The sequence below is a fragment of the Schistocerca serialis genome, chromosome 8 (assembly GCF_023864345.2).
Source record: "Schistocerca serialis cubense isolate TAMUIC-IGC-003099 chromosome 8, iqSchSeri2.2, whole genome shotgun sequence".
Lineage (NCBI taxonomy): Eukaryota > Metazoa > Arthropoda > Insecta > Orthoptera > Acrididae > Schistocerca > Schistocerca serialis.
This window is the reverse complement of record NC_064645.1, coordinates 22,372,720-22,391,479: the sequence shown is the minus strand read 5'-3', so window position 1 is coordinate 22,391,479 and position 18,760 is coordinate 22,372,720. Positions and strand designations below refer to the sequence as shown.

The 18,760-nt window shown below is 44.4% G+C and overlaps 1 protein-coding gene across 1 annotated transcript in view; it reads left to right on the top strand.

Moving 5' to 3' along the window:
- Positions 1–14,519, top strand: part of LOC126416530 (uncharacterized protein K02A2.6-like) — an 88,856-nt gene extending 74,337 nt beyond the window's left edge. The window contains exons 2-3 of the mRNA XM_050084277.1: positions 3,036–3,611; positions 14,506–14,519. Of these exons, the coding sequence (XP_049940234.1) occupies positions 3,036–3,611; positions 14,506–14,519 (590 nt within the window). The remainder of the gene's footprint in view (positions 1–3,035; positions 3,612–14,505) is intronic.
- Positions 14,520–18,760: the final 4,241 nt, after the last annotated feature.

The window sequence follows — 18,760 nt, the reverse complement described above, 5'->3', positions numbered from 1 at the left end:
TCGGCTACCCGTCACTGTGGACTGGCTGCTTTGTCAGCCCACTTCATTGACGACGAGTCTACAAAGGATCTTGTGTTTTGCTTTGCCCTAATTTATTTGTGTCATGGCTTCGCCAGATGTACTGTCCGAATTTTATCGATTGCAGAATCAGCAGACGCAGGCGTTATTGGATGCCCTTGGACAGCTCGTCGAGGGTCAACGTGAGCTGCACACCGATGCGGCCGCCGCCGCTTCACCGCTACCGCAGCAACAACCTGCCGTTGCACCGCCTTTTAGGCACTACGACCCGCACCAAGAGACCTGGCAAGAGTGGTCCCGACAGTTCGCCTTCCACCTCGCTGCCTACAGAATTCAAGGTAATGAGCGGCAGCCGTTTCTGCTTTCTTGTGTCGGTGTGTCCACCTACAGTGTGATAGTGAAATTGTTTCCCCGACGAGACGTAGCAACTCTGTCCTACGAGGAAATTGTGTCTGCATTAGATGCCTATTTCAAAGAAACAGTAATGTGGTTGCAAAACGGTATACGTTCTTTCGTACAAAACGTACGGCCGGTCAAACTAATAGGGAGTGGGTAGCAACATTGCAAGGACTTACTAGGGACTGTGCCTTTGAATGTGACTGTGGTCTTTCTTATTCAGATACAATGGTGTGTGATGCAATTGCACAGAACGTTTCTGATGTTTGCATACGGGAGCAAATTTTGAAACTAGTTAATCCCTCCCTTCAACAAGTGATAGACATATTGGATAGACAGGACACACTTGACTGTGCTCAGGAATCTTTTGAAACTTCGCCAGCTGTGTGTAACATTAACCGGCCCGCCGGGCGCTCTCGAGCTGCGCGGCCCGGTCAACTGCCCTCGCATACGTCCGCACAGCTGCCGCCGCGCGCTAAGCCAGGTGTGCCGCGCCAGCACACAAATGCAGTGAAATCATGCCCGCGGTGTGCTACTAGACATTCGCGTGAACATTGCCCGTCACGCCAAGCTATTTGCTTTTTCTGCAATAAGAAAGGACATGTTCAAAGTGTTTGCCAGAAAAAGCTCCGTTCAGACAATCACAACCATTCCAGGCCCTTTGCTTCGCGCTGGAAGCGAACCAAGGACACTCAGGCTCGTGGACCTTCGCCTATGGACATTCATGTCGTTAATTCCACTTCGTCCAGTGACACTTTCTCTAACAGTGACTGTGTTCGTCCCACAACAACTGTGCGTCGACGTCGCCGGAAATCACGTCAATTAGCAAGTGATTCTGTACATGTGTCTGTTCCAATTGCACAAAACAGTCGCTCTTGTCATCAGCAGGACAATAAACTTTTTGTGGACTTAGACTTTGAAGGCAAAGTGATACCATTACAGCTCGATACCGGAGCTGCAGTTTCATTGCTCAATCACGAAACGTACAAACAACTGGCAAACCTCCGTTGCGTTCCGCAAATGTTAAGCTAACCACATATTCAGGACAGACAATACCTGTGTTAGGACAGTGCAGCCTTCTTGCCACATACAAGGGCCAAACAAAACTGGTGTCATTTTACGTTCTTTGTTCTTCTACGGCAGTGAACTTGTTTGGCTTAGATTTATTTCAGTTGTTTAACATGTCTATAGTAAATTAGGTCCTATCAGTGAATCAGACTGTGCCTACAGACAGTGTTTCTCGTGTATGTGACGAATTTGCAGACATTTTTGCAGCGGGCTTAGGTTGCGCTAAAAACTATGAAGCACATTTGGAACTGAAAGTAAACGCGGAACCGCAATTTTTCAGAGCGCGCAATGTTCCCCACGCATTGCGTGATGAGGTCGCAAGACCATTAAACGATTTAGCATCACAAGGTGTGAGTGAATGTGCGCAATGCCTCTTTCATTTCAGCTCCGCTTCATCGCTTACGCCGTACAGGTGTTTCGTTTCTCTGGACGACGGCATGCGAACGCGCCTTTCGCCAGTTGAAATCGGCGTTGCTTTCTCAGACTTGCCTTACGCCATTCGATCCCCAGAAACCCCTTTTTGTTGATGGTAGCTGCATCGGATTTCGGGATCGGTGCTGTGCTTGCTCACAAAGTTGGCTCCTATGATCGCCCTATTGCCTTTGCGTCCAAATTGCTCTCGTCTGCGCAAAGAAATTATTCACAGATACAGAAGGAAGCTTTGGCTCTCGTGTTTGGTGTTACTAAGTTCCATGATTTCTTGTATGGTCGTCACTTCACCATCATCACAGACCACAAACCTTTGACATCGCTTTTTCATCCGAACAAGCCTGTACCTCCGCGTACAGCGCAGAAATTCATTCGCTGGTCTATTTTCCTCTCGCAGTACCGCTACGATATCTTGTATCGGTCCACTGCTAAGCACGGAAACGCTGATGCGTTGTCCCGTTTGCCTGTTGCTGAGGATAAAGCATTCGATTCTTCCGAACTTGCTTGCATGTTCATTGCTTCGGAAACCGATGAAGTGGTCGAATCGTTTCCGATTGATTTTCGTCGTGTAGCTACAGCCACAGCTGCTGACCCTGTCCTTGCTACTGTTTTGCGTTTTGTTGCTACGCAATGGCCTTTGTCAAAGTCTCGGATCGAGGATCCGATGGTTCGCCGATTTTTTGCTCACAAGGAGAGACTTTTTGTTCGACGTGGTGTTTTGTTGTTGCGTTCTGATAATGATCAGTCCAGAGTCGTGACCCCACGTTCGTTACAGTCCTCTGCTTTACGGCTTCTTCACCAAGGACATTGGGGTATAGTGCGAACGAAACAACTTGCTCGTCAGCACTGTACTTGGTTCGGAATCGATGCTGCGATTACGAATATGTGTTCTTCTTGCATGGCGTGTGCCGAACAACAATCCGCACCGCCGCGGAAAGTCTTTGCATGGCCAAAAGCCACTTCCCCTTGGCAACGCTTGCACATTGATTTTGCTGGTCCATTCTGGAATGCTCGATGGTTGGTTCTGGTCGATGCCTTCAGTAATTTTCCTTTTGTTGTCCGGATGTCTTCCACGACGTCCTCCGCCACCATCCAAGCGTTGTCTGCTCTCTTTTGCATTGAAGGTCTTCCGCAGACTATTGTTTCCGACAGTGGCCCACAATTCATGTCCGCAGAATTTCAGTCATTCTGCCAGGCCAATGGTATTCAACATCTGACATCCGCGCCGTCTTCGCCTCAGTCCAACGGTGCCGCTGAACGATTGGTCCGGACTTTCAAGTCACAGATGTTGAAATTGAAAGAGTCGCATTCTCGGGAGGACGCATTGTTGCTCTTTTTGTCTTCGTATCGCTCTCAGCCCCGAGATGGTCGCTCGCCGGCTGAGTTGCTCCACGGTCGTCCTCATCGCACCTTGATGTCTTTGCTGCATCCGCCGCATCAGGTTCCTGTGCAGCGGCAGACTCCTGCTTTTGCTCCAGGCGACGTTGTATTTTATCGCAACTATCGCGGTTCACGGCGTTGGCTCGCAGGGCGCATTCTTCGCTGCCTCGGCCGCGCGATGTATTTGGTTTTGGGGGCCTCTGGTGAGGTGCGTCGGCATCTCAATCAGCTGCGCCTCTGTCGTCGCACGGGTTCTGCCGCTCCCCGTCTGCTTTCAGCAACGGTGCCGTCCGGTCAGCGCCCTGGGGACCCATCTACTGGCTCGCCTCATCCCCAGGTGTTCCCGACGATGCCTTCCATTTTGTCCCATGGCGACGCGCCGCCGCAGCAGCCGCCGCCGCCGCCGCCGCCGCCGCCGCCGCCGCAGCCGCCGGTCCTCCGGCCGGCGCCGCCCGCATTCGACGCTTCGTTGCAGCCGCCAAGCACCTCCCAGGGTCACGCGCCACTGATCGCTTCCCGTGACCAGCTGTCCTCCGCCATGGAACTCCCGACCGCTCCGGACCACATGACGTCATCGCGCGTCGGCTACCCCGACGCAATGGAGTTCAACACTTCGGCCCCTCATGTTTCCTTACGGGCGCATACACCACATGTTGACGTGCACCCTGGACTAGCTTTTCAGGCGTTTCCTAGCTCCCCTCGGACCGAATGGCCGGGTGCGGGTGGCACAGCCTCGCCTGTTGTTAGGCTCCCCACCACGTCGCATACGTCAACATGGGGTCCTCCCCACGGCGGGCGGAAGCCTTATCTCACGACCGTTCGCCGATTTGCGGGGGAGGAATGTGGTGTCACCGCCAGACACCACACTTGCTAGGTGGTAGCTTAAATCGGCCGCGGTCCATTTAGTACATGTCGGACCCGCGTGTCGCCACTGTGTGATCGCAGACCTAGCGCCACCACAAGGCAGGTCTCGAGAGACGATATAGCACTCGCCCCAGTTGTACGAGGAGATTGCTAGCGACCATACGGACGAAGCCTTCCTCTCATTTGCCGAGAGCCAGTTGGAATAGCCTTCTGCTAAGTCCATGGCTACGAAATAGCAAGGCGCCATTAGCCTTACCTACTTTGAGAGTTATAGTATAAATGTCTCAAGAAGAATGCTGTAGTCATCAAATAATAAAGTTAATTATAAAGCAGCTACGTACTTTTCTTGCTACCATTCAATAGTTATCCTGTTCCAGAATTGACGCCCGTCGGCGTGAGTGTGTACGCGTGACTTTCTATCGGCTACCCGTCACTGTGGACTGGCTGCCTTGTCAGCCCACTTCACAATGTATTCCTTGGACATACACATTGACGATGAAACACTGAAATTGCATCGGAATTAAATACAAAAGGAACAATGTCGCCTTAAGTACAAGAATAGAGACTCTTCTTACTGTCGGTGTTTTGAGCATTCCCTCTGAGACCAGTATTAGTTTTCGATACACTACTGCAGGTCCAATGTATTACTTGGACCTTCACATTGACGATGAAACACAGAAATCGCATCGGAATTAAATACGAAAGGCACAATGAAGCCCTAAGTACAACAATAGAGACTCTTGTTACAGTCGGTGTTTTGAGCATTCCCTGAGAGACCAGTATTAATATCCGATACACCACTGCAGGTTCAATGTATTCCTTAGACATTCACATTGACGATGAAACACAGAAATCGCATCGGAATTAAATACCAAAGGCACAATGCCGCCTTAAGTACAAGAATAGAGACTATTATCACAGCCGGTGCGTCGAGTATTCCGTGTGAGACCAGTATTAGTTTCCGATACACCACTGAAGGTTCAATGTATTCCTTGAACATACATATTGACGATGAAACATTGAAATTACATCGGAATTAAATACAAAGTGCCCAATAACGCCTGAAGTGCAAGAAGAGTGAGACTTCTTAGAGTCTGTGCTTTGATCCTATCCTGTGGCACCAGAATTAGTTTCCGATACAAAACTGCAGTTTTAATGTATTCCTTGGACCTTCACATTGACGATGAAACACAGAAATCGCATCGGAATTAAATACAAAGGGCAGAATGCCGCCACAAGTACAAGAATAGAGACTCTTCTTACAGTCGGTGGTTTGAGCAGTCCCTGTGAGACCTGTATTAGTTTCCGAAACACCACTGCTGGTTCAATGTACTCCTTGGTCCTTCAGATTGACGATAAAACACAGAAATCGCATCGGAATTAAATACAAAAGGCACAATGCCGCCTAAACTACAAGAATAGAGACTCTTCTTACAGTCGGTGCTTTGAGCATTTCCTGTGAGACCAGTATTAGTTTCCGATTCACCACTGCAGGTTCAATGTATACCTTGGACCTTCACATTGACGATTATACACAGAAATCGCATCGGAATTAAATACAAAAGGCACAATGCCGCCTTAAGTACAAGAATAGAGACTCTTCTTACAGTCGGTCCTTTGAGCATTCCCTGTGAGACCAGTATTAGTTTCCGATACACCACTGCAGGTTCAGTGTATTCCTCGGACTTTCACATCGACGATGAAACACAGAAATGGCATCGGAAGTAAATACAAAGGGCACAATGCCGCCTTAAGTACAAGAATAGACACTCTTCTTACAGTCGGTGCTCTGACCATTCCCTGTGAGACCAGTATTAGATTCCGATACACCACTGCAGGTCCAATGAATTCCTTGGACCTTCACATCGACGTTGAAACACAGAAATCGCATCGGAATTAAATACAAAAGGCCGAATGCCGCCTTAAGTACAAGAATAGAGACTCTTCTTACAGTCGGTGCTTTGAGCATTCCCTGTGAGACCAGTATTAGTTTCCGATACACCACTGCAGTTTCAATGTATTCCTTGGACCTTCACATTGACGATGAAACACAGAAATCGCATCGGAATTAAATACCAAGGGCACAATTCCGCCTTAAGTACAAGAATAGAGACTATTCTCACAGCCGGTGCATCGACTATTCCCTGTGAGACCAGTATTAGTTTCCGATACACCACTGCAGGTTCAATGTATTCCTTGAACATACACATTGACGATGAAACACTGAAATTACATCCGAATTAAATACAAAGGGCACAATAACGCCTGAAGTGCAAGAAGAGTGAGACTTCTTAGAGTCTGTTCTTTGATCCTATCCTGTGACACCAGAATTAGATTCCGATACAACACTGCAGTTTTAATGTATTCCTTGGACCTTCACATTGACGATGAAACACAGAAATCGCATCGGAATTAAATGCAAAGGGCGGAATGCCGCCACAAGTACAAGAATAGAGACTTTTCTTACAGTCGGTGCTTTGAGCATTCCCTGTGAGACCAGTATTAGTTTCCGATACACCACTACAGGTTCAGTGTATTCCTCGGACTTTCACATCGACGATGAAACACAGAAATGGCATCGGAATTAAATACAAAGGACACAATGCCGCCTTAAGTACAAGAATAGATACTCCTCTTGCAGTCGGTGCTTTGAGCATTCCCTGTGAGACCAGTAAGAGATTCCGATACACCACTGCAGGTTCAATGTATTCCTTGGACCTTCACATTGTCAATGAAACACAGAAATCGCATCGGAATTAAATACAAATGGCAGAATGCAGCCATAAGTACAAGAATAGAGACTCTTCTTACAGTCGGTGCTTTGAGCATTCCCTGTGAGACTAGTATCAGTTTCCAATTCACCTCTGCAGGTTCAATGTATAGCTTGGACCTTCACATTGACGATTATACACAGAAATCGCATCGGAAGTAAATACAAAAGGCACAATGCCGCCTTAAGTACAAGAATAGAGACTCTTCTTACAGTCGGTGCTTTGAGCATTCCCTGTGAGACCAGTATTAGTTTCCGATACACAACTGCAGGTTCAGTGTTTTCCTTGGACTTTCACATCGACGATGAATCACAGAAATGGCATCGGAATTAATACAAAGGGCACAATGCCGCCTTAAGTACAAGAATAGACACTCTTCTTACAGTCGGTGCTTTGAGCATTCCCTGTGAGACCAGTATTACATTCCGATACACCACTGCAGGTTCAATGTATTCCTTGGACCTTCACATTGACGATGAAACACAGAAATTGCATCGGAATTAAATACAAAGGGCACAATAACGCCTTAAATGCAAGAAGAGTGAGACTTCTTAGAGACTGTGCTTTGATCCTATCCTGTGACACCAGTATTAGTTTCCGATACAACACTGCAGTTTTAATGTATTCCTTGGACCTTCACATTGACGATGAAACACAGAAATCGCATAGGAATTAAATACAAAGGGCAGAATGCCGATATCAGTACAAGAATAGAGACTCTTCTTACAGTCGGTGCTTTGAGCATTCCCAGTGAGAACAGTATTAATTTCCGATACACCACTGCAGGTTCAGTGTATTCCTTGGACTTTCACATCGACGACGAAACACAGAAATGGCATCGGAATTAAATACAAAGGGCACAATGCCGCCTTAAGTAGAAGAATAGACACTCTTCTTACAGTCGGTGCTTTGAGCTTTCCCTGTGAGACCAGTATTAGTTTCCGATACACCACTGCAGGTTCAATGTATTTCTTGGACCTTCACATTGACGATGAAAGACAGAAATCGTTCGGAATTAAATACAAAAGGCCCAATGCCGCCTTAAGTACAAGAATAGAGACTCCTTTTACAGTCGGTGCTTTGAGCATTCCCTGTGAGACCAGTATTAGTTTCCGGTACACGACTGCAGGTTCAGTGTTTTCCTTGGACTTTCACATCGACGATGAATCACAGAAATGGCATCGGAATTAAATACAAAGGGCACAATGCCGGCTTAAGTACAAGAATAGACACTCTTCTTACAGTCGGTGCTTTGAGCATTCCCTGTGAGACCAGTATTAGTTTCCGATACACCACTGCAGGTTCAATGTATTCCTTCGAACTTCACATTGACGATTATACACAGAAATCGCTTCGGAATTAAATACAAAAGGCACAATGCCGCCTTAAGTACAAGAACTGAGACTCTTCTTACAGTCGGTGCTTTGAGCATTCCCTGTGATACCAGTATTAGTTTCCGATACACCACTGCAGGTTTAATGTATTCCTTGGACCTTCACATTGACGATGAAACACAGAAATCGCATCGGAACTAAATACAAAAGGCACAATGCCGCCTTAAGTACAAGAATACAGTCTCTACTTACAGTCGGTGCTTTGAACATTCCCTGTGAGACCAGTATTAGATTCTGATACACCACTGCAAGTTCAATGTATTTTTTGGACCTTCACATTGACGATGAAACACAGAAATCGCATTGGAATTAAATACAAAAGGCACAATGAAGCCCTAAGTACAACAATAGAGACTCTTCTTACAGTCGGTGCTTTGTGAATTCCCTGAGAGACCAGTATCAATATCCGATACACCACTGCAGGTTCAATGTATTCCTTAGAAATTCACATTGACGAAGAAACACAGAAATCGCATCGGAATTATATTCCAAAGGCACAATGCCGATTTAAGTACAAGAATAGAGACTATTCTCACAGCCGGTGCATCGACTATTCCCTGTGAGACCAGTATTAGTTTCCGATACACCACTGCAGGTTCAATGTATTCCTTGAACATACACATTGACGATGAGACACTGAAATTACATCCGAATTAAATACAAAGGGCACAATAACGCCTGAAGTGCAAGAAGAGTGAGACTTCTTAGAGTCTGTTCTTTGATCCTATCCTGTGACACCAGAATTAGTTTCCGATACAACACTGCCGTTTTAATGTATTCCTTGGACCTTCACATTGACGATGAAACACAGAAATCGCATCGGAATTAAATACAAAGGGCGGAATGCCGCCACAAGTACAAGAGTAGAGACTTTTCTTACAGTCGGTGCTTTGAGCATTCCCTGTGAGACCAGTATCAGTTTCCAATTCACCACTGCAGGTTCAATGTATTCCTTGGACCTTCACATTGACGATGAAACACAGAAATCGTTCGGAATTAAATACAAAAGGCCCAATGCCGCCTTAAGTACAAGAATAGAGACTCCTTTTACAGTCGGTGCTTTGAGCATTCCCTGTGAGACCAGTATTAGTTTCCGATACACCACTGCAGGTTCAATGTATTCCTTGGGCCTTCACATTGACGATGAAACCCAGAAACTGCATCGGAATTAAATACAAAAGCCACAATGCCGACTTAAGTACAAGAATAGAGACTCTTCTTACAGTCGGTGCTTTGAGCATTCCCTGTGAGACCAGTATTAGTTTCCGATACACCACTGCAGTATCAATGTATTCCTTGGACATTCACATTGACGATGAAACACGGAAATCGCATCGGAATTAAATACAAAAGGCACAATGCCGCCTTAAGTACAAGAATACAGACTCTACCTACAGTCGGTGCTTTAAGCATTCCCTGTGAGACCAGTATTAGTTTCCGATACACCACTGCAGGTTCAATGTATTCCTTGGACCTTCACATTGACGATGAAACACAGAAATCGCATTGGAATTAAATACAAAAGGCACAATGCCGCCTTAAGTACAAGAATAGATACTCTTCTCACTGTCGGTGCTTTGAGCTTTCCCTGTGAGACCAGTATTAGTTTCAGATACACCACTGCAGGTTCAATGTATTCCTTCGAACTTCACATTGACGATTATACACAGAAATCGCTTCGGAATTAAATACAAAAGGCACAATGCCGCCTTAAGTACAAGAACTGAGACTCTTCTTACAGTCGGTGCTTTGAGCATTCCCTGTGATACCAGTATTAGTTTCCGATACACCACTGCAAATGTAATGTATTCCTTGGACCTTCACATTGACGATGAAACACAGAAATCGCAGCGGAACTAAATACAAAAGGCACAATGCCGCCTTAAGTACAAGAATACAGTCTCTACTTACAGTCGGTGCTTTGAACATTCCCTGTGAGACCAGTATTAGATTCTGATACACCACTGCAGGTTCAATGAATTCCTTGGACCTTCACATTGACGATGAAACACAGAAATCGCATTGGAATTAAATACAAAAGGCACAATGAAGCCCTAAGTACAACAATAGAGACTCTTCTTACAGTCGGTGCTTTTTGAATTCCCTGAGAGACCAGTATCAATATCCGATACACCACTGCAGGTTCAATGTATTCCTTAGAAATTCACATTGACGAAGATACACAGAAATCGCATCGGAATTATATTCCAAAGGCACAATGCTGATTTAAGTACAAGATAAGAGACTATTCTCACAGCCGGTGCAACGACTATTCCCTGTGAGACCAGTATTAGTTTCCGATACACCACTGCAGGTTCAGTGTATTCCTTGGACTTTCACATCGACGATGAAACACAGAAATGGCATCGGAATTAAATACAAAGGCACAATGCCGCCTTAACTAGAAGAATAGATACTCCTCTTGCAGTCGGTGCTTTGAGCATTCCCTGTGAGACCAGTATTAGTTTCCGATACACCATTGCAGGTTCAGTGTATTCCTCGGACTTTCACATCGACGATGAAACACAGAAATGGCACCGGAATTAAATACCAAGGACACAATGCCACCTTTAGTACAAGAATAGATACTCCTCTTGCAGTCGGTGCTTTGAGCATTCCCTGTGAGACCAGTATTAGATTCCGATACACCACTGCAGGTTCAATGTATTCCTTGGACCTTCACATTGACGATGAAACACAGAAATCGCATCGGAATTACATACAAATGGCAGAATGCCTCCTTAAGTACAAGAATAGAGACTCTTCTTACAGTCGGTGCTTTGAGCATTCCCTGTGAGACCAGTATCAGTTTCCAATTCACCACTGCAGGTTCAATGTATACCTTGGACCTTCACATTGACGATTATACACAGAAATCGCATCGGAATTAAATACAAAAGGCACAATGCCGCCTTAAGTACAAGAATAGAGACTCTTCTTACAGTCGGTGCTTTGAGCATTCCCTGTGAGACCAGTATTAGTTTCCGATACACGACTGCAGGTTCAGTGTTTTCCTTGGACTTTCACATCGACGATGAATCACAGATATGGCATCGGAATTAAATACAAAGGGCACAATGCCGCCTTAAGTACAAGAATAGACACTCTTCTTACAGTCGGTGCTTTGAGCATTCCCTGTGAGACCAGTATTAGATTCCGATACACCACTGCAGGTTCAATGTATTCCTTGGACCTTCACATTGACGATGAAACACAGAAATTGCATCGGAATTAAATACAAAGGGCACAATAACGCCTTAAATGCAAGAAGAGTGAGACTTCTTAGAGTCTGTGCTTTGATCCTATCCTGTGACACCAGTATTAGTTTCCGATACAACACTGCAGTTTCAATGTATTCCTTGGACGTTCACATTGACGATGAAACACAGAAATCGCATAGGAATTAAATACAAAGGGCAGAATGCCGATATCAGTACAAGAATAGAGACTCGTCTTACAGTCGGTGCTTTGAGCATTCCCAGTGAGAACAGTATTAGTTTCCGATACACCACTGCAGGTTCAGTGTATTCCTTGGACTTTCACATCGACGACGAAACACAGAAATGGCATCGGAATTAAATACAAAGGGCACAATGCCGCCTTAAGTAGAAGAATAGACACTCTTCTTACAGTCGGTGCTTTAAGCATTCCCTGTGAGACCAGTATTAGTTTCCGATACACCACTGCTGGTTCAATGTATTCCTTGGACCTTCACATTGACGATGAAACACAGAAATCGCATTGGAATTAAATACAAAAGGCACAATGCCGCCTTAAGTACAAGAATAGATACTCTTCTCACTGTCGGTGCTTTGAGCTTTCCCTGTGAGACCAGTATTAGTTTCCGATACACCACTGCAGGTTCAATGTATTCCTTCGAACTTCATATTGACGATTATACACAGAAATCGCTTCGGAATTAAATACAAAAGGCACAATGCCGCCTTAAGTACAAGAACTGAGACTCTTCTTACAGTCGGTGCTTTGAGCATTCCCTGTGATACCAGTATTAGTTTCCGATACACCACTGCAGGTTTAATGTATTCCTTGGACCTTCACATTGACGATGAAACACAGAAATCGCATCGGAACTAAATACAAAAGGCACAATGCCGCCTTAAGTACAAGAATACAGACTTTACTTACAGTCGGTGCTTAGAACATTCGCTGTGAGACCAGTATTAGATTCTGATACACCACTGCAGGTTCAATGTATTCCTTGGATCTTCACATTGACGATGAAACACAGAAATCGCATTGGAATTAAATACAAAAGGCACAATGAAGCCCTAAGTACAACAATAGAGACTCTTCTTACAGTCGGTGCTTTGTGAATTCCCTGAGAGACCAGTATCAATATCCGATACACCACTGCAGGTTCAATGTATTCCTTAGAAATTCACATTGACGAAGAAACACAGAAATCGCATCGGAATTATATTCCAAAGGCAAAATGCCGATTTATGTACAAGATAAGAGACTATTCTCACAGCCGGGGCATCGACTATTCCCTGTGAGACCAGTATTAGTTTCCGATACACCACTGCAGGTTCAGTGTATTCCTTGGACTTTCACATCGACGATGAAACACAGAAATGGCATCGCAATTAAATACAAAGGGCACAATGCCGCCTTAACTACAAGAATAGATACTCCTCTTGCAGTCGGTGCTTTGAGCATTCCCTGTGAGACCAGTATTAGTTTCCGATACACCACTGCAGGTTCAGTGTATTCCTCGGACTTTCACATCTACGATGAAACACAGAAATGGCATCGGAATTAAATACCAAGGACACAATGCCGCCTTAAGTACAAGAATAGATACTCCTCTTGCAGTCGGTGCTTTGAGCATTCCCTGTGAGACCAGTATTAGCTTCCGATACACCACTGCAGGTTCAATGTATTCCTTGGACCTTCACATTGACGATGAAACACAGAAATTGCATCGGAATTAAATACAAAGGGCACAAGAACGCCTTAAATGCAAGAAGAGTGAGACTTCTTAGAGTCTGTGCTTTGATCCTATCCTGTGACACCAGTATTAGTTTCCGATACAACACTGCAGTTTCAATGTATTCCTTGGACCTTCACATTGACGATGAAACACAGAAATCGCATAGGAATTAAATACAAAGGGCAGAATGCCGATATCAGTACAAGAATAGAGACTCGTCTTACAGTCGGTGCTTTGAGCATTCCCTGTGAGACCAAAATTAGTTTCCGATACACGACTGCAGGTTCAAAGTTTTCCTTGGACTTTCACATCGACGATGAATCACAGAAATGGCATCGGAATTAAATACAAAAGGCACAATGCCGCCTTAAGTACAAGAACTGAGACTCTTGTTCAGTCGGTGCTTTGAGCATTCCCTGTGATACCAGTATTAGTTTCCGATACACCACTGCAGGTTTAATGTATTCCTTGGACCTTCACATTGACGATGAAACACAGAAATCGCATCGGAACTAAATACAAAAGGCGCAATGCCGCCTTAAGTACAAGAATACAGACTCTACTTACAGTCGGTGCTTTGAACATTCCCTGTGAGACCAGTATTAGTTTCTGATACACCACTGCAGGTTCAATGTATTCCTTGGACCTTCACATTGACGATGAAACACAGAAATCGCATTGGAATTAAATACAAAAGGCACAATGAAGCCCTAAGTACAACAATAGAGACTCTTCTTGTGGTGTCACCGCCAGACACCACACTTGCTAGGTGGTTGCTTAAATCGTCCGCGGTCCATTTAGTACATGTCGGACCCGCGTGTCGCCACTGTGTAATCGCAGACCTAGCGCCACCACCAAGGCAGGTCTCGTGATACGAGAGAGCACTCGCCCCAGTTGTACGAGAACCTAGCTACCGACCAGATGTACGAAGCCTTTCTCTCTCATTAGCCGAGAGACAGAATAGCCATCAGCTAAGTTAATGGCTACGAACTACCAAGGCGCCATTAGCCATACAGTGATTGTACTTAAAGTCTTCTGTGTATCGTCAAGATCGATGTACCACAAGGAATGAGTAAAGTTAAGTATTAAACCTGCTCCGTACTTTTCTTCCTAACATTAATTACGTATCCTGTTCCAGTACTTCACGCCCGTCTGCGTTAGTCTAGCTTGCCTTTTCAGCCATCTCAACTTCACGGTGTCGGCCCAGCTACCGACACAACACTTCTTACAGTCGGTGCTTTGTGAATTCCCTGAGAGACCAGTATCAATATCCGATACACCACTGCAGGTTGAATGTATTCCTTAGAAATTCACATTGACGAAGAAACACAGAAATCGCATCGGAATTATATTCCAAAGGCACAATGCCGATTTAAGTACAAGAATAGAGACTATTCTCACAGACGGTGCGTCGAGTATTCCCTGTGAGACCAGTATTAGTTTCCGATACACCACTGCAGGTTCAATGTATTCCTTGAACATACACATTGACGATGAAACACTGAAATTACATCGGATTTAAATACAAAGGTCACAAAAACGCCTTAAGTGCAAGAAGAGTGAGACTTCTTAGAGACTGTGCTTTGATCCTATCCTGTGACACCAGTATTAGTTTCCGATACACCACTGCAGTTTCAATGTATTCCTTGGACCTTCACATTGACGATGAAACACAGAAATCGCATCGGAATTACATACAAAGGGCAGAATGCCGCCATAAGTACAAGAATAGAGACTCTTCTTACAGTCGGTGCTTTGAGCATTCCCTGTGAGACCAGTATTAGTTTCCGATACACCACTGCAGTATCAATGTATTCCTTGGACCTTCACATTGACGATGAAACACAGAAATCGCATTGGAATTAAATACAAAAAGCACAGTGCCGCCTTAACTACAAGAATAGAGACTCTTCTTACAGTCGGTGCTTTGAGCATTCCCTGTGAGACCAGTATTAGTTTCCGATTCACCACTGCAGGTTCAATGTATACCTTGGACCTTCACATTGACGATTATACACAGAAATCGCATCGGAAGTAAATACAAAAGGCACAATGCCGCCTTAAGTACAAGAATAGAGACTCTTCTTACAGTCGGTGCTTTGAGCATTCCCTGTGAGACCAGTATTAGTTTCCGATACACGACTGCAGGTTCAGTGTTTTCCTTGGACTTTCACATCGACGATGAATCACAGAAATGGCATCGGAATTAAATACAAAGGGCACAATGCCGCCTTAAGTACAAGAATAGACACTCTTCTTACAGTCGGTGCTTTGAGCATTCCCTGTGAGACCAGTATTAGTTTCCGATACGCCACTGCAGGATCAATGTATTTCTTGGACCTTCACATTGACAATGAAAGACAGAATTCGCATCGGAATTAAATACAAAAGGCAAAATGCCGCCTTAAGTACAAGAATAGAGACTCTTCTTACAGTCGGTGCTTTGAACATTCCGTGTGAGACCAGTATTAGTTTCCGATACACCACTGCAGGTTCAATGTATTCCTTGGACCTTCACATTGACGATGAAACACAGAAATCGCATCGGAATTAAATACAAAAGGCACAATGACGCCTTAAGTACAAGAATACAGACTCTACTTACAGTTGGTGCTTTGAGCATTCCCTGTGAGACCAGTATTAGTTTCCGATACACCACTGCAGGTTCAATGTATTCCTTGGACCTTCACATTGACGATGAAACACAGAAATCGCATCGGAATTAAATACAAAGTGGCACAATGCCGCCTTAAGTACAAGAATAGAGACTCTTCTTACAGTCGGTGCTTTGAGCATTCCCTGTGAGACCAGTATTAGTATCCGATACACAACTGCAGGTTCAATGTATTCCTTGGACATACACATTGACGTTGAAACACTGAAATTACATCGGATTTAAATACAAAAGGAACAATGTCGCCTTAAGTACAAGAATAGAGACTCTTCTTACTGTCGGTGTTTTGAGCATTCCCTCTGAGACCAGTATTAGTTTCCGATACACCACTGCAAGTCCAATGTAATACTTGGACCTTCACATTGACGATGAAACACAGAAATCGCATCGGAATTAAATACAAAAGGAACAATGCCGCCTAAAAAACAAGAATAGAGACTCTTCGTTCAGTCGGTGCTTTGAGCATTCCCTGTGAGACCAGTATTAGTTTCCGATACACCACTGCAGGTTCAGTGTATTCCTTGGACTTTCACATCGACGATGAAACACAGAAATCGCATCGGAATTAAATACAAAAGGCACAATGAAGCCCTAAGTACAACAATAGAGACTCTTCTTACAGTCGGGTCTTTGAGAATTCCCTGAGAGGCCAGTATCAACATCCGAAACACCACTGCAGTTTCAATGTATTCCTTAGAAATTCACATTGACGATGAAACACAGAAATCGCATCGGAATTAAACACCAAAGGCACAATGCCGATTTAAGTACAAGAATAGAGACTATTCTCACAGCCGGTGCGTCGAGTATTCCCTGTGAGACCAGTATTAGTTTCCGATACACCACTGCAGGTTCAATGTATTCCTTGAACATACACATTGACGATGAAACACTGAAATTACATCGGATTTAAATACAAAGGTCACAATAACGCCTTAAGTGCAAGAAGAGTGAGACTTCTTAGAGACTGTGCTTTGATCCTATCCTGTGACACCAGTATTAGTTTCCGATACAACACTGCAGTTTCAATGTATTCCTTGGACCTTCACATTGACGATGAAACACAGAAATCGCATCGGAATTAAATACAAAGGGCAGAATTAAGCCATAAGTACAAGAATAGAGACTCCTCTTACAGTCGGTGGTTTGAGCAGTCCCTGTGAGACCTGTATTAGTTTCCGAAACACCACTGCAGGTTCAATGTACTCCTTGGACCTTCACATTGACGATGAAACACAGAAATCGCATTGGAATTAAATACAAAGAGCACAATGCCGCCATAACAACAAGAATAGAGACTCTTCTTACAGTCGGTGCTTTGAGCATTCCCTGTGAGACCAGTATTAGTTTCCGATTCACCACTGCAGGTCCAATGTGTACCATGGACCTTCACATTGACGATTATACACAGAAATCGCATCGGAATTAAATACAAAAGCACAATGCCGCCTTAAGTACAAGAATAGAGACTCTTCTTACAGTCGGTGCTTTGAGCATTCCCTGTGAGACCAGTATTATTTTCCGATACACGACTGCAGGTTCAGTGTTTTCCTTGGACTTTCACATCGACGATGAAACACAGAAATGGCATCGGAATTAAATACAAAGGGCACAATGCCGCCTTAAGTACAAGAATAGACACTCTTCTTACTGTCGGTGCTTTGAGCATTCCCTGTGAGACCAGTATTAGTTTCCGATACACCACTGCAGGTTCAATGTATTCCTTGGACCTTGACATTGACGATGAAACACAGAAATCGCATCGGAATTAAATACAAAAGGCACAATGCCGCCTTAAGTACAAGAATACTGACTCTACTTCCAGTCGGGGCTTTGAGCATTCCCTGTGAGACCAGTATTAGTTTCCGACACACCACTGCTGGTTCAATGTATTCCTTGGACCTTCACATTGACGATGAAACACAGATATCGCATTGGAATTAACATACAAAAGGCACAATGCCGTCTTAAGTACAAGAATAGAGACTCTTCTTACGGTCTGTGCTTTGAGCATTCCCTGTGAGACCAGTATAAGTATCCGATACACCACTGCAGATTCAATGTATTCATTGGACATACACATTGACGATGAAACTCTGAAATTACATCGGAAATAAATACAAAAGGAACAATGCCGCCTTATGTACAAGAATAGAGACTCTTCTCACAGTCGGTGCTTTGAGCATTCCCAGTGAGACCAGTATTAGTGTCCGATACACCACTGCAGGTTTATTGTATTCCTTGGAAATACGCATTGACGATGAAACACTGAAATTACATCTGAATTAAATACAAAGGGCAGAATGACTCCTTAAGTACAAGCCGAGTGAGACTTCTTAGAGTCTGTGTTTTGATCCTTTCCTGTGCGACCCGTATTAGTTTCCGATACGCCACTGCAAGTTCAATGTATTCCTTGGACCTTCTCATTGTCGATTACACACAGAAATCGCATCGGAATTAAATACAAAGGGCGCAATGCCGCCTTAAGTACAGTAATAGACACTCTTCTTACAGTCGGTGCTTTGAGCATTCCCTGTGATACCAGTATTAGTTTCCGATACACCACTGCAGGTTCAATGTATTCCTTGGACCTTCACATTGACGATGAAACACATAAATCGCATCGGAATTAAATACAAAAGGCACAATGCTGCATTAAGTACAAGAATAGACACTCTTCTTACAGTCGGTGCTTTGAGCATTCCCTGTGATACCAGTATTAGTTTCCGATACACCACTGCAGGTGCATTGTATTCCTTGGACCTTCACATTGACGATGAAACACAGAAATCGCATCGGAATTAAATACAAA